At 42.6% G+C, this 26,359-nt stretch overlaps 1 protein-coding gene across 4 annotated transcripts in view; it reads left to right on the top strand.

Annotated features, from left to right (window-relative positions):
- Nucleotides 1-26,359, top strand: part of AMOT (angiomotin) — a 67,393-nt gene that overhangs the window by 17,452 nt on the left and 23,582 nt on the right. For 2 of the 4 annotated variants that reach the window (XM_031660715.1, XM_021932638.2), the window contains exons 4-8: nucleotides 428-1,361; nucleotides 8,073-8,589; nucleotides 12,590-12,734; nucleotides 14,010-14,102; nucleotides 19,453-19,598. In XM_031660715.1, coding sequence (XP_031516575.1) covers nucleotides 490-1,361; nucleotides 8,073-8,589; nucleotides 12,590-12,734; nucleotides 14,010-14,102; nucleotides 19,453-19,598 — 1,773 coding nt within the window. In that variant the 5' untranslated portion in view covers nucleotides 428-489. Of the gene's footprint in view, nucleotides 1-427; nucleotides 1,362-1,399; nucleotides 4,294-8,072; nucleotides 8,590-12,589; nucleotides 12,735-14,009; nucleotides 14,103-19,452; nucleotides 19,599-26,359 lie in introns of those variants that run through there. The other 2 variants (XM_031660717.1, XM_031660716.1) reach the window with 2 other exon arrangements.

The raw sequence follows: 26,359 nt of genomic DNA, 5'->3' as shown, positions 1-26,359 counted from the left end.
CAAATCCTGTTATGGGGTAATTTTCCCCACTGTCCTGCCCCCACCTCCACAGTAATAAGATTTGGGTTTTTACCTTAAATAGAATACAGAGAGATGAAGCCTGTGAATATGGACCTTGAAAAGTTACTCACTTTAATTACCCTACTTGACTGTTCCAGGTTTCTCAAGCATTCTTAGGAGTTAAGTCCAGATTGAATATTTAGCTCATGCTAAAAGTGAAAGAGGAAACCTAGAGCTCTTATGCCTCCACTTTCCTCATCATATCAGTGCTAGGGCCTGGAATCCCCAAAAATCTATTAATTTTAGGTTAAATTCTCTACTTTGTTTCTGCAATAGAATCCTCACCCTCCAATATCCATTTTCATTCCCTTTAGAGGACTAATTTATCCATCAACTGGGTGTTAAGCTTCCTGTTTCCCCTTCCCAGGTCAAGGGCAGCCCAGGTGCCCAATTTCTCTCTCTCTTCACAAGGCACCACCAGCAATAGAGATGAGAAATTCTGAAGAACAGCCAAGTGGAGGGACCACAGTATTGCAGCGTTTGCTACAAGAGCAGCTTCGCTATGGCAATCCTAGTGAGAATCGCAGCCTACTTGCCATACACCAGCAAGCCACAGGGAATGGCCCTCCTTTCCCCACTGGCAGTGGGAACCTGGGCCCTCAGAGTGATGTGTTGAGTCCCCAAGACCACCACCAACAGCTTGTGGCTCATGCTGCTCGACAAGAACCCCAGGGGCAGGAAATCCAGTCAGAAAACATCATCATGGAGAAGCAACTGTCTCCTAGAATGCAGAATAATGAAGAACTCCCGACTTACGAAGAAGCCAAGGTTCAGTCCCAGTACTTTCGGGGCCAACAGCATGCCAGTGTTGGAGCTGCCTTCTATGTCACTGGAGTCACCAACCAGAAGATGAGGACCGAGGGACGCCCATCAGTTCAGCGGCTCAATCCTGGAAAGATGCACCAAGATGAAGGACTCAGAGACCTTAAGCAAGGGCATGTCCGTTCCTTGAGTGAACGACTAATGCAGATGTCACTGGCCACCAGTGGAGTTAAGGCCCATCCACCTGTTACCAGTGCTCCCCTCTCCCCACCACAACCCAATGACCTGTACAAGAATCCCACAAGTTCCAGTGAATTCTACAAGGCCCAAGGGCCACTTCCTAACCAGCATAGCCTGAAGGGCATGGAACACCGAGGCCCCCCACCAGAGTATCCCTTCAAGGGCATGCCACCCCAATCTGTAGTGTGCAAGCCCCAAGAGCCAGGGCACTTCTATAGTGAGCATCGCCTGAACCAGCCAGGGAGAACAGAGGGGCAACTGATGAGGTATCAGCATCCCCCTGAGTATGGAGCAGCCAGGTAAGAGAGTTCTCTTTCTGTCATTTCCTGACCTCATCCCCAACCAGCTTCTGCTGTGTGTTGGGAATCTTAGGGAAGGAATGGGCAGCTGTTTGGTATAACAAACTCTGCAATGCATGACAGGCTTCTGGCTTAGAGAATTGCCTGCCAACCTGAATTTGTAGCCTCTGTAGCCATAATTAGCACTGTATTAACAATCCCTTAGCTTTGTAGGTTGAGCATGGCCTCAACTGCCTAGTGGATGAACAGGAGCAAAAGTCTTGATTTCAGCAGCTATTCGCTGTCCGGTCTCCTAGGATGTTAAAGAAGGGGTCTGTGTTTCTCATAAGCCCTCCTTGAGAAGTAGAAGCAAATTACCTTGCACTTTAATTAGTCTGGAACATCCTATCACTGCACATATTCCCCTCCATGAAGTTCTCATCATTTATTTTTGCAAACAAATCTGTGTATTTCTTGTCAGTTATCATTTTTCCATAGAATTACCATTATTCTTTTGGACACTAAACAAATACCCAGATGTTATGGTGGGGGAGCTATGTATGTATGTAGGTTCAGAATGTTACTTGCCTTATGCTTGCAGTTTATGAAATCTGGACTGTTGTATCTTTTTTTGGTAGAAAATTTATTAGTTGCCTGTCACATTTTTAAACCTTTGAGTTAAATTCCCATCACATCCTATAGAAATTTTAGTCAGATGCTAAAATACAGAAGGAAAAATATTACCATTTCTGTCTTATATACTTAGTTGTTCCTATATATACTTCTTAATTATTCAGAGGTCCTTTGTCCCACTGCTATATTCACTAGATCTTATGATTCTATGATTCTGTTCATTGTTCCTGTTGTTAGTATTTGGGCCATGTCTCCGATCAGTAGTATTTCAACATATAGGGCAGGAGAAAAGGTTTAAACTGTGGGCACCAATGGTGGCATTTAAGTGTGGTATCCTGCCCCATGACCGTGAGTAATGATGGGTGGCCATCAGGTGTGAAGTGCTTGGTCCTAGGCTGGCCTTCATCTATATGCAGCTCACAGACTAGGTCTGTGATGTCCTTTGATGTCTACCTCTTTGTCTCCTGTACCCTACTTGCTTATTTTGGAAAAAACCTTCTGGCTTGAAGTTCATTGAGTGACTCAGGAGAGAAGGCAGTCATGGGGTGGAGTAGGGTGAAAGTAAGAGAAGGCACCTAGCATTTCCTGGTATTTCTTTGTTTTGCCCTCCAGGTCCTGTTTTTTTAGCCAGAGGCAGTTCGCTTTGGACTCCACCCCTAACATTGCCAGTTTAGGATTTTTTTTTCCCTCTTAACCCAGGTTGATTTCCTAACCCTTCAACCTCCTCTGTGCAGCTTTCAAAGGGCAGGAGCCTATGTTCTGATAAGTGTCTTGGAACAGGAAATGGGGTAACCGACAGGGCCACTCAGATTTAAAAGAGATCAGGAACCAGATTCCCATCTGACCAATGAAACGGAAGACCCGGGGAAAGGTTGATCTGTTCAAGACTGCTTCACTTAGTGGAAACCCATTCAAGCCAGCAAAATATCAATGAAGCTGGGGGTTTCTGTTTTACTTTTCCCATCAGTATGGAAGAGTCTGTTGATGGGCTGACGTCTGTTGCCTTGTGGGAGGGGAGTGTGTTGGCTGGGGTGTGGAGCAGAAGCCACAGCCCCACTCAGCACACAGCCCGCCTTCCTAGGAAAGCTATTTTCAGAACTCATTCACCAGTATTGTTTGTGATCTGAAATGACTCCCACAGTGTTTGAAGCTAGATGGAAAAGCCCTTTGATCTCCCTAAATAAATAATAGGGAGCCCAAAGAGGTTTTGTTTTTTTTTTCTTTTTTTTCTTTTTTCCCATCCTGATTAAACCACCGGAGAAATTTAGCTGCATGTATTTTACAGGAAGATACATATTTTTTTATCCTCCCACCTAAGTTATCTGTGGATTTCTCTTTCTTTCTGTCCTCAAAAGCAACAGAGCCCATGCTGATCTACCCTTGTTGAGCAACATTTTAATACACAGTTTTGCTGTAACAAGTTTTTCTCTATGGGAGAGCAGCAGAGTGCTTGATAATGCTTGATGAATAAGCAAACCTAAAATGGCCCTAGTGGGAGGATGCTCCATATGAAATTTGGGTCTGCATCAGGCAAATTCTGGCTGTAAAATTGTTGCAGGGCCCTGCGTGAGGGAGTGGCACCTATTGACATATTACTGGCAAAAGGAGGTAGTTGAACTGCTTTCCAGAAGTGTACTGCTTTAAGGTGGTGACACATTTTCCCTCCTCCATTTCCTTTAACCAACTAGCTATACAGTTTTTGAGTACCTTTCCAAGTAACTGCTGCTAGCAGCAGCCAATTAGAAGACTACATTCTGAGCCCTTAATCCACAAATTACAGATCAGGATGCAAAGCAAGCTTTTTGAACAAATTGCTGTTAAGAAAACATTTGTTTGCTTTTAGAGATGCAGTGAACTGCTGGAGATTTGCTGTTAAAATGAACAAAATTATAAACAATCCTTTTATTACTTCATCTTTCTTATGTCTTCCTCTCCCCACTTAAAAAATAAATACCTTGAATGCCCAGAACTCCAGATGAGAAACAAGGCCAAGCCATCTGAAGAATTTTAAAATTTCAGAGTTTTTGTCTTTCTAAGTGCTGAACCTTTTCTGCATCCTGGGTTTATATGTTTATCAACTGCTTTTAAAAATTAAATCATTTCTGTTTATAAAGCAGCCACCTCCTTTCAGTTGTTGAAATCATGCCCAGATCTGAGGTTTCTTGAAATCCTTGTTTAGTGGAATCTAAGGGTGACCTAACTCTGTAGTTCAGAGCAGAGCTGGTTGTGCAAGAGAAACCATCAGGAATTTGCAGCCTGCTCCAGGATTCACAGATTCACCGATTCACCATTGCAGAGCCTGGGAAAGGCAGTTTCTGTGGTGAGGATCAGTCGAGTTCCAGGCTATTGGGTGGCACCTGCTCTGGTGAGAGTGTGTGTGCAGGATTGCACATGTGTGCCAGGAGTGTGGAGTGTGTGTGCATGCACATGTGTGCATGTGTGTGTGGCTGCAGAGGGTGAGGACTCCCAGTCATCGATGTGGCAGGGTGGAAGGTGCTATGTCAGCTGGGTGGAGTGGCTTTTACTTTCCCTTTGTGTCCTTACTACTGTCTCTGGGAGGAGTGTACCCCCTACCCCACCCCATTCCCCCAACTTTGGGGAGGATCCTGATTTTAGTCACTGGCCTTTGTCCTGCATGTATGCTATGTCCCCTTTTCTGCAGAGCCCCAGTTGCCCAGGTAGCCTTAGGAAGGAGCAGGATAAAGGGAGGGAAGTGGCGGGAGGCAGGTCAGGGCTTGCATGGAATCATGTGATTCTGTTGTCTGCAGGTGGCTTGTTGTTCCTGGTTAACGTGTCAGTGGGGAGCGATTCAGGCTGCTGTGTGCTGAAGGACCTGGAGAGTGTGCTGCTCATGTGGCTGCCACCTTTATTATTACTGTCATTACTCTTACTGTTATTATTTAATTTGGGGTGTATTTTGGCTTCCTCTGACATCCCTCCCCCACCCCTCCGCCCAACACACACACACACACTCTGCCTTACCCCCTGTCATTCCTTAATCCTTTTTTCTCAGGGGGAGCTTCACCCCAGTGTTCATTCCATCCTGCTTTTCCCTGGTGAGAGGATGCTGAAGCCCAGATTGAGTTCTTCACTGAAGGGCTTTCTCTCCCTTTGCGACTGCCCAAGCCGTTGCTTGTTTGCAAACCAGCCAGTGACGGGCTGCCTTGGTTTTCCCAACATCACAGTGCACTGAGATCTGCTTCCTTTTCCAGTCTGGGGAACTGAGGGGCAGCTGCCTTGTCTCTGTTTATCTTCATCCTCAGCTTATCTGACCCCAGAGACCTCCTTCTGCAGACCTCATGGTCTCCTCCTTCCCAAGGTCCCTGGAAGGCCATGTGCTGTCGTCCAGGGAGTGGAGGGGCCTTTCAGTCTCCAGGCAGGAGGGAGGCCAGTGGCCGAGTTTGTTTGAGAGAGAGGTCTGGGTTGCTTGATGAGGCCCAGGGGAGCTGTGGAGAGAAAGCCCAATTCAGAACTGGGCGTTCAGTCTTTAAAAGAGAATACCTTCCAGGCCTTGGACTTGCAAATTCTGGGAACAAAAATGAAGGTTAATATAGTGATTTTTTTTCCCCCTTAAAATTTGAGAGCTGCATTGGAGAACATGAAACGTAAGCCCCTCTTTTCTGCCCACAAAGCAGAAAAGAGGCACACAAGCCCCAACAAATCTCAGGACATTATATTTTAACACTGTAGACATGTAGAAATTATAATAGCTCTCATTCAAAGAGAGAGAAGAGCACGTAGTCTTTTACCTGTGAGGAAACTGAAGATCCATAGACTGGAAAATAGGAACTCTTCACCAAATAAATGTATAAATAACTCCCAGGCTTTTGATTGAATGAGTGCTTTGAGCTCTGGGGAAAAATATTATGTATGGCAGCAACTTTCCAGTTGTACTCATGAGTACCATGTCAATTCTTCTTTGCCCAAAGAGTTCGCATGCCCTGTTCAATATTCAGCAATTATTTATAATGACAGATGTATGTGATTGGAAGAATGTGGGTACACCAGAGGCATAGATGGGGCTGAGCGACAGAATCCAGGGTTTGAACAGGTTTGAGGACTCTTGGGAAGATCTGGGTTATTGGGTATCCATGAGAAAGTGTTTGGAATGATTTTATAGCTATACAAAGCCCTTATAGTGAAGATCCCTTGTAAACATGGATAAATGAACAGTAATGGTAAATGGAGTGTGTGTGTGAGGAATGTGCTTTAGCATCTGGAATGCCAGTTAAAAGTTAATTGCTCCTGGTTATTTGTCCCAGTTCCACCATGAATTTTATGCAATTTATTGCAAAGATTAAATGGATATCCTTTAAGTAACAAGCTAACAAGATCAGCTTATCTCACTGGGAGGTAGAAAAGTGACCCTTTGTAATTCCTATTGCGCCAAAAATGAGAAGACCTCAGTATTTTTGCAATTTATTTGTGACCTCAAGAATAAAACGGGCTCATGCAGATTAAGTAACTTGCGCAAAGTTACACAGCTCGTGAGCAGCAGAAGAGGTCTCCAGACTCCCTCTGTTGGGATCCAGATCCCATGCACTTAGCCATCTGTCTTCCCTGGATTGAGAAATACCAACGGTAGAACAAGCGTCCACAGGACATGGGAGCATATGAGGTTAATTGGGCATGAGCTAGGGGATGAACAAGCTTTTTTTTTATTTTTTTTTTATTTTTTTTTTTATTTTTTTTTTTTTAAATTTATTTATTATTATTATACTGTAAGTTGTAGGGTACATGTGCATAACGTGCAGGTTTTTTACATATGTATACTTGTGCCTTGTTGGTGTGCTGCACCCATCAACTCGTCATTTACATCAGGTATAACTCCCAATGCAATCCCTCCCCCCTCCCCCCTCCCCATGATAGGCCCCGGTGTGTGATGTTCCCCTTCCCGAGTCCAAGTGATCTCATTGAACAAGCTTTTTGTCTTCAGTGCACACTGACAGATATTATTCCTGGTAGTGGTGACAGTGGAAGTGATCCATCCACATACTCTAATTGTTTCCCTTAATGGCTAATAGTCATTAGGTAGGAATTGTTTATACCTAGATGTTAGCATTTTGTACCTGGTAATTGGGTACAAAAATGGGAGAGCCACATTAAATAATGTGCCAAAGGTCTCTTTCTGGAACTTTCTATGACCAATAGGCTGGAAATCTGAATATCAGTACACAGAAATCAATATATTATGGTAGTAGAAAAAGCCAGAAAATGGGAATTGGGAAAGAAGGATTCTACCCTGGCACTACCACTCTAATATTTGGCAGATCATTTCCCCTTTCTGGACCTCATTCCCCATCTGTCCAGTGATGGGGTTGAACTAAATAATTTTCTTATAAGGCCTTTCCAGTTCTTACATTTTGTGATTCATTACACCAAAAATAGTATGTTAGCATTGCTTGTAACCCTCTTCAAGTCTTTTTATGGTTACTGCTAATGGGAATCATTAAATCATTAACAACTGGAAGCAACAATAATTATTTAGTGTCTGTAATATAAGTATCTACCAATCCTTGAATAGTTTTTTTTGGTTTTTTTGCCTTTTTTTTTTTTTTTTTTTTTTTTTGGTGAATGTATGAATTACTAAAGGGAGGTGCAGATAGCAAGATGAGGGGTGGTTTCTATGGCTGTTCATTGTTTCCTTCCTGGCAAATGGAACATAGTTTCTTAACTAGGATCTTTATGTGTGCTGTACCACATGTATAATGTCAGAAAAGGTTTAATTTAAAATGATGAGATGAAAATTACCTTGTAGAAGAATGATTTGAAATGTTTAGACTTGAGCAAATGGGTATACAAGTGTGTATCACTGTGATTTTCACAAAGTGACCATGGAGGTTGTCTGGTTCTGACCCTCATGGGATCACACCTCTGTTTGTCAGGCAGAGTCACAGAAGGTCAGGCTGGAAAAGGGCTGTAGTCTTTGCAGAGATAGAGCAGGCAGGGTTAGACTTCCCCATAGTCAGACCCTGCCTGCTCTTTGTTTTGCAGGTGTCCTGGGGGCATCAGAAGCCTCCTCATCTCACTTTTGTGAGCCCTTCTCCCCCAGTGCCTTGGGAGAGAAATTAACCCGCACCTGCCCTTCATGTTTTACAGGCAAGCGCAGGACATCTCATTGCCATTGTCAACCAGGAGCTCTCAGCCTCACAGCCCTACTTCTTCTCTGACCTCTGGGGGGTCCTTGCCCTTGCTACAATCTCCAGCATCCACTAGATTGTCTCCTGCCCGACACCCCTTGGTCCCAAACCAGGGAGACCATTCAGCTCACCTGCCTAGGCCGCAGCAGCATTTCCTTCCTAATCAGGCTCACCAGGGGGATCACTATCGTCTCTCCCAACCTGGCCTGAGTCAGCAGCAGCAGCAACAGCAGCAGCAGCACCATCATCATCATCACCACCAACAGCAGCAGCAGCAGCCACAGCAGCAGCCAGGAGAGGCCTATTCAGCTATGCCTCGGGCTCAGCCATCCTCTGCTTCTTATCAGCCAGTGCCAGCAGACCCTTTTGCCATTGTTTCCAGAGCCCAGCAGATGGTTGAGATCCTCTCAGATGAGAATCGGAACTTGCGGCAGGAGTTGGAAGGATGCTATGAGAAGGTGGCAAGACTGCAGAAGGTGAGGCTTCCGTTTTGGGATATTAGGGCCTCTAAGTCGTATTTGTGGGACTTGTTTAATATCCACATTAAAGTGTCCACTTGTGAATCCCAGCATTACTTGTGGCAGATCTTCAGGACTTTTATATCTGGAGGTTAGATGTGGGTCAAACTTCGGAAAAAGCCTTCTACCTGTCTACCTAGGAGAAGTAATGTCTTACATTTACGCGAGGAGAAAAATAATTATACAGTTTTTCCTGATGCCATAGTCCTAAAGAAAACGTGATTGATTCTTTTAGAATTCCAAAAGGCAGTGATACTTTTTGATAAGAATACTGGTGATGCCTGTATAGGTAAAGGATCTGACAGCACCTTAAGGCTCATTGTCTTGGTCACATTTTCCCAAATATGAATTTGAATCTTAAATGTAAAAATAAATGTAGTTCCTAGAAAAATCTCACCAGCTAAAGTTAGAGCGGTCCTGCCTTGTTCTGGAAAAGGCTCAGAATACTTTTCCTAGTGGGAGTTCTCATAGTAACTCTCTTTCAACAATCCCTCCTCCCCACCCTTTGATTTGGTCCCTCTCTGCAGCTCAAATTCAACATCTGCTCTCTTTCTCTGGTGTGTGTTGGGGGCAGGAGGGGCTTAACACCACAGCTGGGTGACAGGTGACAGCCCTAGGCTGAGGAAATAGAAAAAGGATTGTATCTCCAGTTCACATTCTTCTCTGCCCGCCCCGCTCCTGCAGCTGGGACTTTAGCTCTGGAGTACCCCAAGCGAGGAACCTTAGCTCTTGGCTTCCAGGGGCTGCTGGTGAATAGCGTTATGCCTTTGGCAGCTTCTTTGCAGCTTTTGTCATTGTGGAGCTCATGTGGTTTGGTCTCCCTACAATGTGAATTGTTCAGAGAGGTGAGGGTGAAGGTGGGGAAGGGACAGGGGGATGCCTTGTATTGTCCAGAAACTCTGTCCTTAGGAAACACCAGGAGTAGAAATTTCAGAGGCCTGAATGGAGCTGAGTATTTGTAAACAGACATCAAATCTGGGGGCCTAAAGGAGATGGGGGCTTATTATCAGCAGAGGATTTTTTCTTTTTTTTGGAGACAGAGCCTCGTTCTTGTCATCTAGCCTAGAATACAATGGCGCAACCTTGGCTCACTGCAACTTCCGCCTCCTGGGTTCAAGCAATTCTCCTGCCTCAGCCCCCTGAGTAGCTGGGATTACAGGCATGTGCCACCACGCCTGGCTAATTTCGTATTTTTCGTAGAGACGGGGTTTCTCCATGTTGGCCAGGCTAGTCTTGAACTCCCAACCTCAGGTGATCCTCCCGCCTCGGTCTCCCAAAGTGCTGGGATTACGGGCGTGAGCCACTACACCTGGCAAACAGGATTTTTATATAGGAAAATGGCTTCCCTGTCTCTTAGTTTTCCTAAATCTGGATGAGGGTTGTTGGAGTGCTCTGAGAATTGTTTCTTCCCGGCTATTCCCTGATTTTGTATTTTCACCCCCTCATTTTAACTATATCCCTGCCCCCATCACTTTGGTGGAATAAATTAATTATATCCATACACTGGAAACCCAACCTGGCTGATTAGGTTAGCAGTTGACACCCCCTCTCCAAACTCTCTCTTCAGAGTGATCCCAGCCCATCTTTGATACAAACACTGAAGGATGAACCCAGCTCTTCTACAGACCCTTTTTGCCAAAGGATCCAGGGTGATTGTGTGTGTGCGTGTGTGTGTGTGTGTGTGTGTGTGTATGTGTGTGTGTGGGAGTGGGTTCAGCCAGTGACAGGGAAGAGGAACAGAATAGGATTGCTGTTGTTTGTTCCCCAAGATGGGAAAAGATGCCTCAAATAAGTGTAACTGGAACAGCTTGAGTGTTGGGAAAGTAGAGGCTGACCCAGTGTCGAGGTAGAGTAGAGGGGAAGGTGGAGCAGGAGAGGAAAAGAAAAGTGGCGAAAATTAAGGTAGATCCCAGGTAGTGCTGGAGGAAATGAAAAGGCCCGAGGCTCATGAGGGGAATAAGTAGACAGAGTAAGTCTGGAAAACCCGCTGCCACCCTCCTCTCTGCCCCCACCATCACCCAGCCCAAACCAATGGATCTATCCTTCTGTGATGGCTTTTCCTGGAAGGCCCTACTGAGAGCTGTGGGACTTGCCCTTTTGAAGGATAGAGTATCTATACAGTGGGTAGGGGAAGGATTAGTATCTTGAATACTTGAAATAGCAGTCTGCACACCTTGAGGAAAGGGACTGCCTTCCAGGTGTTGCATTCTGTGCACAACTGGACAGCCTTGAACTATAAGTGCTGCCCAGAGCAGACCAACACCAAGCCTGCTCTTTCAGATAGAAATGTTTATTTTCTGTCCCCAGTGCTTGAGTTTCATGCAAAAGCTTCATCAGGCGCAGGCCTTGCAGATCTTGTCTCTAAATGCCATTCACCAGTTTTCACCTTCTGTGCTGCTATCTTGGTGCCATCTGTGAAGAGAAAAACATTTTTGAGTCTGCTCTTTTCCGTGGTGTAAGCCTTATTTGTTTGCAGGCAGTCCTGTCTCTGGCAGAATTTTGGACATGGAGGCGTGTTGAATCTGACTGGTTTGGCAACCTTACCTTTCCTCTAGTGTCCCACTAGGGGCCTGATATTTCTCCCCATAAAGTACCCTGAGCTTTGTTAAACAGGATAGTGGAAAACACAGAAGGAATGCAGAATGGTTGCAGAGTCCAATTTAATCTGAAAATTGCTTAATAGACCATAGGTTTATTTGTCTTATACAAATTATATGCAAATATCTGTGTGGTTATTATATGTGCAATGGAGCTATACTAGTTACAGAAAGACTGTGGAGTCTAATTTCTCATTTTCTGCCTGATTGTGGCTGATTCAGAGCAAGACTCTTTCTCTTTGAGTTTATTTTCCCCATTTTATGAGATTTGCAGGGGTGTCATAAAACACAACTCTGATTGTGAATTTCTGTTCAAAAATCTATACTGGTTTCCCACTGACTATGGGATAAAGCCCAAATGCCTGGCATTAAAAGCATTTTATGATCTGACTCCAGTCTATCTTAGCAGCCATATCTCGCCAGGTTCCCTCTGTGTACCCCACAGTGTCCAGCCAAATTAGACGACTGGTCATTCTGGGAATGCATTTGCTTACTCAGAATAGAATACCCTTCCCCTCACCTCTGCTCATTGAAATCTGACCCAGCTTTCAGGATCTGACTCTAAATGCCATCTCTTCCCAGATACTGTTCTCCTCCCCACTTCCCCCAAACAGGAATAACTTCTTCCTTGTCTGTACTTTATGGCACTACTTCTACTTTTCTTAAAGATGTATGTTGCCCTGTATTCTTTCATTCGATTGGATTGAAACCTCCTTGAGGGCAGTGAAAATGTTCTCATTCATATTTACACACCCCCAATAGTACTTTAAAGAGTTGGTATAAATATTTGGTCCTTGGTAAATGTTTGTTACATTGAACTGAACTGCTTCATGAAGCTTGGGGTTTTTAGGGTTGGTCTCTGCTGCTGACAGTTGCTCTTCAGAGGCAATTTAACTTTTCTCTCTGCTAAAATGAGAAGAGGTATCCTGCTTATTAGGCAGATAATCAGTACAGACTGGAACCAACGTGTGAAAGCCCTTTGAATGCTTTGGAATAAAGTATCTATATACTATATATATTATTACTAATATTTTCAAAATTAAGAGTTTTCTTCAGAAATTAAAATTCTTTATAACCATTTATAAAATTTATTCTGTCTTACCATCTCCTCTGAAGGTAGAAAGTGTCTATTTTTTTAATCCGAGGAAAGACCATGACACCATGAGTGAATTACTAAGCTTATGGTTGAAGGTGGAGATCCTTCCTTGAAACTTTTCTCGTCTGACTGTGTTATGCTTGCCTCCTGGCCATCTGTGAGCCCTGGAAGAAGCTGTCACCGAGGATTTGCATGTTTGTTTTCAGACCATTTTCCCCATCAACCTCCTACCATCACCACCATCTTCTTTTCTGTTGTTGTTAAGGTGGAGACAGAAATCCAGCGCGTCTCAGAGGCATATGAGAACCTCGTGAAGTCATCCTCCAAAAGAGAGGCCCTAGAGAAAGCCATGAGAAACAAGCTAGAGGGCGAGATTCGGAGGATGCATGATTTCAACAGGGATCTGAGAGGTGAGGGAACCAAAGGACTTGTCTTTGTGCTTCTGAAGCAACTGCAGGGTGGTGAAGGGAAGGGCTGAGCAAGATTCAACTAGGCTCTTTGGGGCTGTCCAACCCACCGGTATGGGCAGTAAATGGCTGGGCATGTGCCAGGCTAATTTTTTATGACTGCAATAGTGCTCAGTCCCAAGCTTGATTGATCAAAGTGTGGATGCACCTCACTGGTCTTCTGAGCGATGAGCTGATGTGTTTATCAGGCAGGATCCCTGCTGGGACCCCTGGACCCACCTGGCCCACCCCCACAATAGGTGCTGCCTCTTCTTTTTAACAGGTTTTGCAGAGGCATGCCCTTGGACCGTGCAAGCTTGAAGTATAATGTCCTCTCTTATTTCCAGGACTCACTGACTCCTTTTATTTTTGACTTTCACCTGATAATATTGAAGACTTTGGGAAATATTTCTACTTTAAAGTGCCTTCAGCACGTTCAAAACTACTGACTTGGGGATGGTACTTTCTTTATTGCTTTTTCTCTCTCTCTCTCTTTTTTTTTTTTTTTTTTTGAGTTCGAATCTTGCTCTGTCACCCAGGCTGGAGAGCACTGGCACAATCTTGGCTCACTGCAACCTCTACCTCCCAGGTTCAAGTGATTATCCTGCCTCAGCCTCCCCAGTAGCTGGCTGGGATTACAAGTGTGTGCCACCATGCCTGGCTGATTTTTGTATTTGTAGAGAAGGAGTTTTGCCATGTTGGCCATGATGGTCTTAAACTCCTGACCTCAGGTGATCCACCCGCCTCGGCCTCCCAAAGTGCTGGGATTATAGGCATGAGTCACCGTGCCCGGTCAGGGATATTACTATCTATCTTTGAATTTTGGTTATTTTATCTTTAAAGTCAGGCAGCCCAACTACGTGCTGCTAGTTGTCCCTTTCTAGCTTTGACATTACATGAGTTTGAAGACTTTGTAGTAACTGTGATGCTCTTTTTCTCTGGTTAATGAAAGATATCTTTATATATTTGGAGAAGGATAATTTCATTGAAATTTAGAATTCTGCAGTTAACTTAGGTTTTGGCAGTGAGGAGTGAAAGCATTAAATACTTACCTCCTCCTCCCCGGCCATGGTCTAGTATTATTTTGGGATTCACATTTGCAAACTCATGTTAGTCACCCATTCCTGTTTAACAAGAAGAAACAGGCTTGTTTTAGCAAAGGTCAGTATTTAGAGGGCCAATAGTATGTGCATGATAGTTTATATTTGAGACCCTGTTGATTGTCTCCAAATTCCACAGAGCGTCTAGAGACTGCCAACAAGCAGCTTGCGGAGAAGGAATATGAAGGGTCAGAGGACACCAGAAAAACCATCTCGCAGCTCTTTGCAAAAAGTAAGTCTGCAAACTGCAGAAACAGGTATTAATGTGTGGATGGGAGCAAGGTGCGTGAAAAGATTACACTGTTCTCTTTAGCCTTTTAGAACAGCCAGGGCCGAGTCAATATCACCTAAGGATTGTTTTTCCTATTCAGGCATGAAGTTGGAAGATTCTGTTCTTTTCCTCCTAAGCCAAGAAGGCTGCTTGCCACAACATCTTGTCACATCACATTGCTCCTTCAGCATTAAACTAGAGAAGCCTGTTGAAATCCCTGCTAGTGTCATTGCTACCTAAATAAAGAGCCTTACTGAACATGAGGTCCCTTCATGTTGAAGGGATTTTCTTAGAAGATCCCGTGTGCTGGCTCTGGTAGAGATAGGTTTAATGTGCAGGATTGATGATAGTGTTTGGAATACTTCACCTGTATCTGGGGCTCCCTTTGTTAGGCATCTAGTATTTATTGTTACACAGTGGCAGATTGCAAGGGGAGCTAATCCTATGGCCTGAACTAGTGACTCTGGCTGCACAGTTGGAGGATGTGGGGGAGGGCAGAGCTGTGTCTTCCTCATAATAGTGTTTCCTTTGTCTGGAAATACTCCTAGGACCATGACAATGAATTAATCTTCTTCTTTATCGGTCTCTAATGGACCCCACCCAGCTAGACAATGTCTAATTATTTCCAATTGCCTTAATAAAACCAGCAATAAAAACTTCGTAGTGGATTGAGTCCACAGGGAGAATTACTCGGGGAGAAACAGATGAACTGCTCTCATTTCTGCAGATGCCTGTAGCTGGTTTCCTCTCCCCCCAGCCTCCCTCAGTGTAGCTCTGGCTGTAGTTGTGCTCAGTAGGGATTTGTCAGTCTCTTCCATCTTTGCTGGGTCTCCAAATGACCCTTTCAACTCATTCCATGCAGCTTCTAGCGAGCTTTTACAAGTTTGTTTGATCTTCACTTACAATACCGCCCTCCCTTCCTGAGTTATTCTGTTGTGCTCTGGCTTCAGAACAGGTTTTTTCTTTTTCTTTTCCGTGTACCTCCTGTTCCTTTGTCAACATATCTTAGAGTAAGGAATGTAGTTTTTCTGGTGTCATCAGTGCCTAGTACAAATTTTTGTGAAATTGCTTTTGTGGTATCACAGTTGCTCTCAGAGCTAGTTCACTGGCAGAAAGAGGGTGGCAGACTTTCAGATCAAAACAAACAAAACGTATAGATTCTTTGTTCTGGATCAGCTAGATCATACTCCTCTCTGTATGGAGATGGTATTTCAGGTGTCCTAGGAGCTCTTCTACAGGTTTATACAATGTGCTAACTTAGTAAATCAGACGGTATTACCAGCAGAGCAAAAGACTGTCAAATGGCTCTAGGAGGGAAAAGTGAAGTTCACCAACTAGCCAGGGAAGAGAGCATGACTCTTGTCCCTCCTAATTTCTTTTGGCTTGGGACATTGACAGGGCCCTGCATGGTTGGAACTGTGGCAGGAGAAAGGAAAGCCCTCTTGAAAAGCCTCTCTGGAGAATGTACTGCAGGAATCCTAGAGAAACCAAACCAACTCAACCCTAGAAGAAGGCAGCCTAGTATAGTAGAACCAATCTGGGTGTAAATAGGGGCTCCACTACTTGTTTACCCACTGTGGGACCTTGTGCAAGTTGGTCAAGCTGTCTGGGTCTCTGTTTTCTCATATGCAAATGGGAGAAGAGAATAGTACCTTCCTTGTATGGTTGTTCTGAGGATTAAGCTAGTACAATACCTGGTATGCAATACGTATTCAACAAATGTTCCTTCCTTTCCAAATGCAAAGTCAGAATGCGAAGGAAGGTGAGGCTGCCCTATTGAAGTTTCTCCTATAACTTAAGGTTTGAGTCTCAAGATGAAGAGCACTTAACCTCCAAAAAATCAAAACTACTTGTTTGAGTTTCTGGTGTGAGGTCTGTCTTAGTTAAGAGGAGAGGAAAGACATGGGACATAACTACTTGTGTCATGGTCCCCTGTAGTTATAATGAAGTGATTCAGAAACATGGAATTGCTAATTTTATAGGTCAGGTGACTCTCAACCTTCTCATACTAAAAATTAGTATACACAATCTGTTGTATCACAATGAAAGGTTTTGAATCTACAGATTCTCATTATTAATCGTGGTGATGATGATCATCATCTGCTTTATGTAGTAAGTTCTTTTGGTGTTTGGTTGTGCTTTCTAACATTTCTTTCACTTAAATAAATATTCTATCTCATTTGATCCTTACAAATATTGTGAGGTTAAACAAGATGGTAAAATTACCTCTGTTTTACCATCTAGCATTGTTGATTCTTTCTTAACATGTCTATCTTTCTGCTTATATTATTGATCTGATTTTGCATGCTGTCTACTTTTTTCATTAGAGCCCTTAGTATATGAATCATATTTGTTTTAAATTCACAGTCTGTTAATTCCAGTATCCCTGCCTTATCTCGGGGTCTGGTTCTGATGCTTGCCCTGTCTTTTCAAACTGTGTATTTCACCTTTTAGTATGGCTTGCAGGTTTTTTGTTTTTTTTTTTTTGCGTGTGTGAAATGGCAGACCTGACGTACGGGGTAAAAGGGACTGCGGTAAATAGGCCTTTCGGGATGTGATGGTAAAATCTGGGGAAAAGGGAAATGCTCTAGACCTATGATTAGATCTCAGTCTTTTACTGAGCCTGTACCTCTGGACTGAACTTCACAAGTGCATCTCGGTTTTTTTTCACCCCTTTAGGTGGTGCAGGATCACTAGAAAGGGCTTCAGCTGGATATTTCTTTCTCTCGTGTAGAAGGCCAGAGCATACTGGAGTTGGAGGTTTCCTTTCCCCTGGGTCAGTTAGGCTCTGGAAACAAACAAGCAAGCAAACAAAATCCCAAAAACTCATAGATTAGGTTCTGGTTAAATAGTTTCTCTTGAGGGCAGGCCTTGTTAAGAACAGAATGCCCTGGCGTGTTTCATGATGGTTCATTTTTCCCTCCCCGTGCTGGAATCACAAGGGGTCCATTTCACTAACAGACATCTACAACTAGGAATAAGCAATGAAATCTTTAAGTGATCATTTGGGAAGAGTGAGAATTACTTTGTTGGAATTCAGTGATATCACTTCAGGTATAATATTCTGATATTCTCATTAGCTGTGGGTACTGGAACAAGGTACAGCCAGCCACTAGAAGAGGGCAGATTGAGATAAGAATAGTATATGGAACAAAGTGTAAAATCTGTTTAGAGATTACTTATAAATCTCTATTAACTTATACAAATGCTAGCTTGTGATCATGTTCTTTCATTCTCCTAAAAATTATAGTTTTGGCTACTGTCTCATACTGGTGCTTTCTTCCTCTATTTTTCTTATATCCATACACAGATATTTATTAAACCCTCATATAGATGCTGCTCATCTGAGCTCTCTTTAAAACCCAAGCCAGAAAGACCATTATGTGCCCACTAAGCTCTTCCATTCTAAGGTCAGAGAGTATATTTGTATACACATGGACACACACATGCAAGTATATGTACACACACATGTTTTTGTATATATGCAAGTATATATATACACACACACATTTTTTTATATATGTATATATACACACATTTTTTTATATATGTATATATACATATATGTGTGTGTGTGTAAGCACACAAGCATATTGGATTACTTTTTTTTTTTTGAGACGGAGTCTTGCTCTGTCACCAGGCTGAAGTGCAGTGGCGCGATCTCGGCTCACAGCAACCTCCGCCTCCCGGGTTCAACCCCCGGGTTCAGCCTCAGCCTCCTGCCTCAGCCTCCCTAGTAGCTGGGATTACAGTCGTGCGCCACCATGCCCAGCTAATTTTTGTATTTTTAGTAGAGACAGGGTTTCACCGTGTTGGCCAGGGTGGTCTTTATCTCTTGACCTCATGATCCGCCCACTGCAGCCTCCCAAGGTGCTGGGATTACAGGCATGAGCCACCCTGCCCAGCCATATTGGATTACTTTATTTAAAAAAACTGAACTTTCAAACGCTAATAGGCTTAAAGGGAGAAAAGGAGATTCGCAAATAGAGGATTTTTTTTCAGGTGAAATGGCTGCCTTTCTTCCTCTGATCCTGATGTTTTCCATCTAACATTGCCCTGTTCTTTACAGTGTTCCCTCCACACCTAGCCTATCCTACCAGAGAAGGAGTAGGATAAAAGCATAACATGGCTTTCAGTTTTACTGTATTATCTTTGACTGTGTATATACCCAAAGGATTATAAATCATGCCGCTATAAAGACACATGCACACATGTGTTTATTGCAGCACTATTCACAATAGCAAAGACTTGGAACCAACCCAAATGTCCATCAATGATAGACTGGATTAAGAAAATGTGGCACATATACACCATGGAATACTATGCAGCCATAAAAAAGGATGAGTTCATGTCCTTTGTAGGGACATGGATGCAGCTGAAAACCATCATTCTCAGCAAACTATCACAAGGACAAAATCCAAACACTGCATGTTCTCACTCATAGGTGGAAATTGAACAATGAGAACCCTTGGACACAGGAAGGGGAACATCACACACTGGGGCCTGTCGTGGGGTGGGGGGAGGAGGGAGGGATAGCATTAGGTGATAAACCTAATGTAAATGACGAGTTAATGAATGCAACACACAAACATGGCCCATGTATACATATGTAACAAACCTGCATGTTGTGCACATGTACCCTAGAACTTAAAGTATAATAAAAAAAATTAAAAGAAAAAGACATTGGATTCCCAAGAGAAGCAGATGCTGAGATAAAGTGAGTTGGGTTAGGGGGTGATGTTGGGTTACGTTTTCCGTGGAGAGGACATGTTGTCAAGTAGACTTTATCTCAGTTACAAAGTAATGTTAGTGCATGAAGGGTGGGCTTGAACTGTTATCCAGTTTATGAAATATCATTTTTAGTTCTATTTAATGTACTGTCATGAGGAAACAATGGGGAAAATGTTTTGAGCTCAATTGCTCTTTTGCCAGTGTAAGACAATTTGGAAGAAATAAAATTGAGGGGACGAGTCTACCTTTTCTTCTGAGGGGTGGGTGTGTGTGTGTGTGTGTGTGTGTGTGTGTGTGTGTGTATTCTTTGTGTAATGCCTAATACTTTTTGGGACACATTGCACCTATTTTCTCATTGCTTCTGCTCAACAACCATTAAGGTGTTAAGTGACTTTTCTGAATTTCTACAGCAAGTTAGTGGTAGAGCCAGTGATAGAGTCCAGATCTTGGGTATACTGGTTCTTCAGCTGTGCACTAGGACAGTAGGCTATCTAGTAAAGGGTATGATGTGTCAGTTTTGCTCAGGTAAGGCTTTGAGCCAGCTCCAGGCTGGCAGTGTTGACGTTTAATGTCCTGACAGATAAAGAAAGCCAGCGTGAGAAGGAGAAGCTGGAAGCAGAGCTGGCCACTGCCCGTTCTACCAATGAGGACCAAAGACGACACATCGAAATCCGAGATCAGGCCCTGAGTAACGCCCAGGCCAAGGTGGTAAAGCTGGAAGAAGAGGTATGGTTTCCTCAGGTAGCATATGAGCCTGGGGGTAGGAGGGCTGGGAAATCAGGGACACTGGGCTCCACAATGTGGTGAATTGGCAGCTGCATAATCCCCAATAGGGAGGTGCCATCTGCTGCTCCTAGTTTCCACTGTGCTGATGTGAGTGGACTTTGCTTTGCTTTCTTTTCTCTTCTTGGTAAATTCTTTTCTTTTGCTCCAAAATAGGAAATCACCAGGGTCAAGAAACAATTTCCATTTGTTCATTTGTATGATAAGCTCACTGCCCCCATATTCCAAGCTTTTACTATATACTTGGCCCTATCTTAAGACTATGACAGATATATAAATGTATATATAGATATAAATGTATAGATATGTATATGTATAGATGTATATTTTAATTTCTGCAATACAGGTATTTTAAAACTTTATACAACTAGAAAATAATTCGAGGTAGCTTAAAGTACTCTAAGGATTTTGAAATCTGAACAGCCCTTGTCTACCCGGGCTTAGTGGGAAGTCAGTCCCCTCTCAGGTCAGAAATGATTCTTGCTGGCCATATCTTTACTTACTTGGACTTACTTGGCAGATTGGTTTTTGAATAGAAGCAATCTTGGGAGGTCTGAGACAGGATGGGACCCAGGGACAGTTTACGGTTTATGTCAGAAAAAATGCACCGTCCAAGAGCTGTGCTGTGGTTCTCAGTGGCTAGCTCTAGAAAATAGTTACGTGGAGGAATGCTTGTCATTTATTTGTGTGCAGAGATGAAGCTTTCCCTTGACAAATGCAAGGGCCCCAAAACTCTTAAGCATATGATTAATATGTATCTGATTAGACTTGACATAGATGCTATTTGATTGCAACACCAAACTGTACTCATGTGAAATACAGGGAAATTTGCTGCTGGCTTGTCATTAATTTATCTTGGATGTCAGTTGTTATTGCACTGGACTACTAACTCTTAGATGTTTTGCCCTTCAGGGGATGGGTGTGTTCCAGCAAAAATTGATGCTAAAGTGTAACTTGGTAAAGAAAATTTCATATCTCACAGAATTCTGCTCTGAAATTTAAATTGTTTTAAGGGAAAAAGTAGCCTTCATCATACAAAGTTGAGAAATAGATTTGAAACAAAAGAAATTTAATACCATTAAAAAAGCATTCTGACTATTGTATATGAGGTATCTATACTGCCTTCATTCATTGCTTGCTTCCTTTCCCTCAATAAGAATAGGTCTAGTTCCTGGAGATTTCCCAACTTATCAATTTCCTCTGCTTTCTTTTTTGGATATTAAAATGCTTGTTGGAGTTGGGCTATAAATACACACTTTACCAGTGGGTAGTGCCATCTAATTCATGATATCCCTTAGCCTGACTTGGTAAAATACCAACTTCAGGTGGTATAAAATCAGGTTAATGTCTTGCTTCATCAGTTGTCTATGTCAGAACTATGCTAAGTTGCTTAACAGAAAATGAGAAGACTTGTATTTACCTGATGTCTAGCTTATCGCATCCTTTTGCTACACCTCATATATTCCCTTCCCTCACATTTTTGTGAGGACATTCCAGAGAAAATTACAGGATGGGGTAAGACTGAATTCTTTTAGAGAAGGGCAAGCTAAGAGACCTGCTGAGAAGAAGTAGCTTGCTGGTGGTCACATGGCCAGTGTTGGGTAGAGCCAGAAATAAAACTGGTATCTCATGACTCTTCATTCCCTAAACCCTGCTGCCTTTCTCCCTGTCTGAATCATCCTTTGGTTCACCTCCCAAAAAGAAAATGTGGGTGCTTGTTCAGATTTAGTAACCTCTGCATCTTTTAAGTTTTTTAAAAATTGCTTCACTCGTTGGGCCTTTCTTTTTTCAAAAGACTATGAGAAACTTGTCCAGACTGCTTTGAGATTGGGGTGTACAGAGAGTCCTGCTGCCCCTCCGGGAAGGGTGCTCAGCCAGTTGGAGATAAATGGGGACAGAGTGTCTGCAACCATTTTTCTTTGCAACATCTGAGGGCACAGTGGTAACTGGTTGTTTGAAAATAATGAAAATAATATATGTTTTGGGAGAAAATGTTCATTTCTAGTTCCCACTGGGCAGCCCTTGCTGAAAAGGTTGCCTGAAATATATTTCTGGCTTCAGACTTCTGAGGCTTTTCTGGGCATTAGTCCTAGAGATTTTTAGTAGTTTTCCAGGGGCCCTCCCCAAAATATGTATGTAGCTTTACAACATAAAGAAGTTCTAAGTATTGAGCTGGGATTGAATGATGGCATTTATTTCAAATGAGGTCATCAATTATTGTTAAGTTTTTAGTCCTCATCCAATTTGTGCTTTCACATGGAGTCTAATTGTTAGGAAATTCTGAGTTGCTCTTGCTAAAGGAGGTGAAACCTTGGACTGGGAGAGCAGGCTTACCACCCTCTACCCAGCGGAATCTCAGAGGCCATGTGATGTCTTCCCGACTTTCAAGCCGGCTCACTTCTAGCACATATAAAGCCTTGGAAGACCACATCTCAGAGAAAATCAACTGGTTCTTATTTCCCTTTTTGTTTTACCAGTCTCTCAGAGCTGGATTTGCTCCTGGGTGCTGTTTGTCGTGTCTCCTCTATGTTGTTCAAAGGAAAACATCCCTTTTGCTTATCCTCAGATATAGGAAATTGCTAATTAAAGTTTTGCTTTTCTGCTGTGACTCAGTCTTCATTAGGTTTTGCTCTTTCAGGGCTGAAATTTCAAAGTTTGGAACATCATCAGGGAGGTATTTGGGGTAAGCAGGTAGTTCTGGAACAGATCTAAGAAGGAGCCTTCATTGTGATTGCTTCACAAAATCATTGAACATTTCTAAACCAAGAAAGGTATTCATGAATAGAAGAGTTATCCTTCTGTCTGTTGGAAATGGCTCAAGTAAGGCTGTGTTTGAAGGCAGATGGATATGTTAGATAACCTGCCTGTGTCCCATATAAACAGATAATTTAGTGATAGCTTACAAATGGCATCATGAACTTTCCTTTTTTCTCGAGCCTTAGAAGTTCTTCCAAGGAAAACCTCTCTGGCCTACTTAGCAAATCAAAATTAGGGAAACTTTCTCAAATTAGACCTTTTGTTAGGATACTATTTTTCTCAGCTTTCTAAGTACAAGGTCACTCAGGTAACTACTTCTCATTGCATTAAGGTGGTCAGGGAAAGGTTATGACTACTTTAATGGTCAGAGGACCCTTGCATTTATTTATATCTTTCTCTTTACAAAGACCTCATTTAGATTCTTTTCCTGAAATTCATTCCTTCTTGCTAATCTCATTAACTCTCTTGCCTGAAGTTCTCTGCAATCACTGTGCTCTAAACCCTACATAGAAATGTTGCCTCAGGCTTACAAAGAACTTTCTGCTGCAATCACAGCTTCCATTTGCTCCCAAGTTCAGTGCATTCTTTCATGGACCTGGCTCTGCTGGCATCCAGGAAGGAGGTATCTTGCTGGGGAGGGGATAGCACTGTAATTATAAATCAGACCTGTTTTCTTGGTGAGTCACTCTGATCCAGGTCTTGAACCAGGGTGTACCCTGTGCCCCTATTGCAGCAGCAGCTGAACGAGGTAAATGGTGCCTTTCCGTCCTTGCCCTTATCTTTCGGGACACGTAGGTCCTATTGAAGTGGAGGCTCATTAAACTCCAAGTCAAAAGAGCTCTGTGTCCTACAGCAACCACGGTATTCTCCCATTCAAAGACAGCCTCCCCACCCCCTACCAGTTTGACCTCACTGGAGATTTTCGATGGATGCCTGGCATATCCTCTCACAAGGCTCAAGGCAGCCCAGGCTTCTGGCTGGCTGCTGTCTTATGATGATCTGGAGTGGAAGCGGCTTGGGTAATTGTTTCAGGGATGGTGGGAAAAAGGCCTTGGCAAGATCAAAGAGGGAAGATGCTGCGGGTGGGCTGCTTACTGAACTGAGTGCACAGGAAGGGAGAGTGTGGAATGTGAGAGGGCTGGCAGAGAGAGCCAGTGAGCCTTGTTCTTTGGCTTTAGGCTAGAATGAAAGCCATGGAGATTCAACAAGAAGGGGCCCAAATGTTAACCTTTTCTGAACTGCAGTGGCTAGTGATGATTTAGATGTCACATTGATAGCTCGTATTAGAGTAGCCAGTGCATTTTCTAGAGTCCCATTGCAATTCTACTCAGTTCTCTAAAGCTAAATTCATACTGTTTTACTCCATTTCCACCATTGTTCTTAAGGGCTAATATTTTCCCTTCTTTCTAGATCTCTTACTACTTATTTGATTTGTCTTTTTGGTTTTAAAGATACATAATTTTCTGCTACCACACCTATCCACAAAGCATCATAACCAATTTCCTCCTTCCCTGATATTAGAGGAAGATGTCATAGGCATAGATATTTATATGTCTAATACTCCAAAATAATTTTCCAACAACAATAGGATTTCATTGGTGAAGGTAAATCTTATCCAGTGTTTTGATGGATTATAGATTTGGATGGAAGATCCAAGGATGTGAATTATGTGTGCATTTAGAGTATTGATAGGATACAGATAAAATACATATCCCCCCAGGAATATTCCAAGGTGTTCTGCTGGTGCATTATTGATTTATTTGAAGATCATTTCATCTAAGGATGGCATTCTCCATATTTATCTCAGTGTATTTCCTTCTTTCCTTGCTTCCTTCCTTCCTTCCTTCCTTCCTCCATCTATTTATTTATTTATTTATTTATTTATTTTTGAGATGGAGTCTCGCTTTGTTGCCCAGGCTGGACAGCAGTGGCATGATCTTGGTTCACTGCAACCTGTGCCTCCTGGGTTCAAGCGATTCTCCTGCCTCAGCTTCCCAAGTAGCTGGGACTATAGGCCTGTGCCACCACGTCTAGCTAATTTTTTGTATTTAGTAGAGACGGAGTTTCACCATGTTGGCCCGGCTGGTCTCGAACTCCTGACTTCAAGTGATCCACCCACCTCAGCCTCCCAAAGTGCTGGGATTACAGGAGTGAGCCACCGTGCCTGGCCGCATTTACTTTTAAGTAGGTGTTTTTCCACCCAATGTGTTACAAGAAAGAAATTATGTCTACCCCCAAATAGAGATGGAGTGATCTCTCTGAGCTCAATTCTTTCAGTCTTTCCTATGATTTTGGCTTTTGAAATTCCTAAATTGGAAGCTTTGTGGGTTTCTCTTTAGTCGCCTTTACAACATGAGCCCTATTCCTGAGGTAGAAAGTTTTTAGAGGTGGTTTTTTTACTCTTCAATTCTTTTAATATCTACCAGTGGACCACAGCCTACTGGCAATGGATGGAGGCAGCTTGCTAATACCAGGGTAGTGTTACCAAATTGCTTCAGCATGAACCCTTACTTGGATCCAGTGGCTCCTGGGTAAGACTAAATCAGCTCAAACTAAAATCAGGCTCATGGAGCAACATATAACCCGTGGTATGAAGGAGAATAGCAGTAAAAATACACTTCAGTTGTGACATTTGTATAATAGTGTTTGGAGTTGTGGACAATACAAGGGAAGAGGAAAATTAGACAATGAAGGCACTGGACTTAGTTTTATATTTTTAGCCTTAATGTCCTTTAGCCAATGGAGTGTTTGTGTATGTTGGTGGTCATCCAGCTAGTATTAATAGTCTGTCCTTTCTGCCTACTGATCTGTATTTTCTTGTTTGTATTTTTTAAACATTAAAAATATTTACAGATATATCAGTATATCCCCAAAGAACCTTGCAAGTGTTATCCTCATTTGACAGATTAAGACATTAAAGTACAGACAGATTAGGTGATACAGTCAATGATACATTTAGGAAAAATCCCAGATCTCTTAAATCTAAAGCATTTTACCCCTGTTCTTTGTCCACTAGTGAATAAATGGGAAGCTAAATGATTAAGTCACTTCCATGCAAATGGCTAAAACAAATGGGGCTCTAGAAGCAATTTTGTGTATAGCCATCCTTTAAAAACTAAGTTTGAAAGACACCCACAGTTGTTGGAAGGAGGGAAGAGATGCCATCACGTGGTATTCATTTGCAGGGATCAGATTTTCCTGAGTCAGAAGAGGGTTAAGAGATCTGCCAAATATTTGGGAACTGGTTCAAAATATTACAGAAGTGTAATGGAAAATCATATGATTGATTGAGCTCAAGAGTATTTGCCTTATGCTTCAATAGATTGCCTTCCCACTGTTCTTCCTCCCACTTTTATGATTTTCCTTTAAAAACTTACCTCTGAATAGGAATGATATGGAACTCTTATCTTGACTGGGCCAAAGCGAATACATTTATGAGGTGTGTGTTTGTTGTTTGTATATTTACAGTGTTGCAGATAAGCTATACTATGCTCATTTTTGTTCTTGAATGTAATAGTTATTTAATATAAACTGTTCACCAAGAATATAGTGACCAACAAACTAGAACTAGAACTTAAGAGAGATACCAAGGAAAATAGAAGGGCTCTACCCTTAAGTTGCCTATGGATATTGCCTTCCAATTGAGGCAGAAATTTTGTCTTGTTTCCCGCTACATCCCTTCTCCTCTCATTTGCAGAATAGGGCCTGATGCATAATAAGCATTCAGTAAATATCTGTTGAATGAATGAATAAATCCACACATGAATGAAATCTTTAAAAAATGACTGCTAATACAGTACACATGATGAGAAGCTATCGAGAAAAGCAGCAATCAGGATCAGGTAAGATTATTCAAGGAAGAACTCTTGGAGAGTTTAGTGATTTAGTAAGGAGGGATAAGAAGTGATCAGACCAATATGAAATTTGAGTATTTGCATAGTAGACGT

The sequence above is a fragment of the Papio anubis genome, chromosome X (assembly GCF_008728515.1).
Source record: "Papio anubis isolate 15944 chromosome X, Panubis1.0, whole genome shotgun sequence".
Classification (NCBI taxonomy): Eukaryota; Metazoa; Chordata; class Mammalia; order Primates; family Cercopithecidae; genus Papio; species Papio anubis.
The sequence above is the reverse complement of the archived record's forward strand: the minus strand, read 5'-3'. Positions and strand labels throughout refer to the sequence as shown.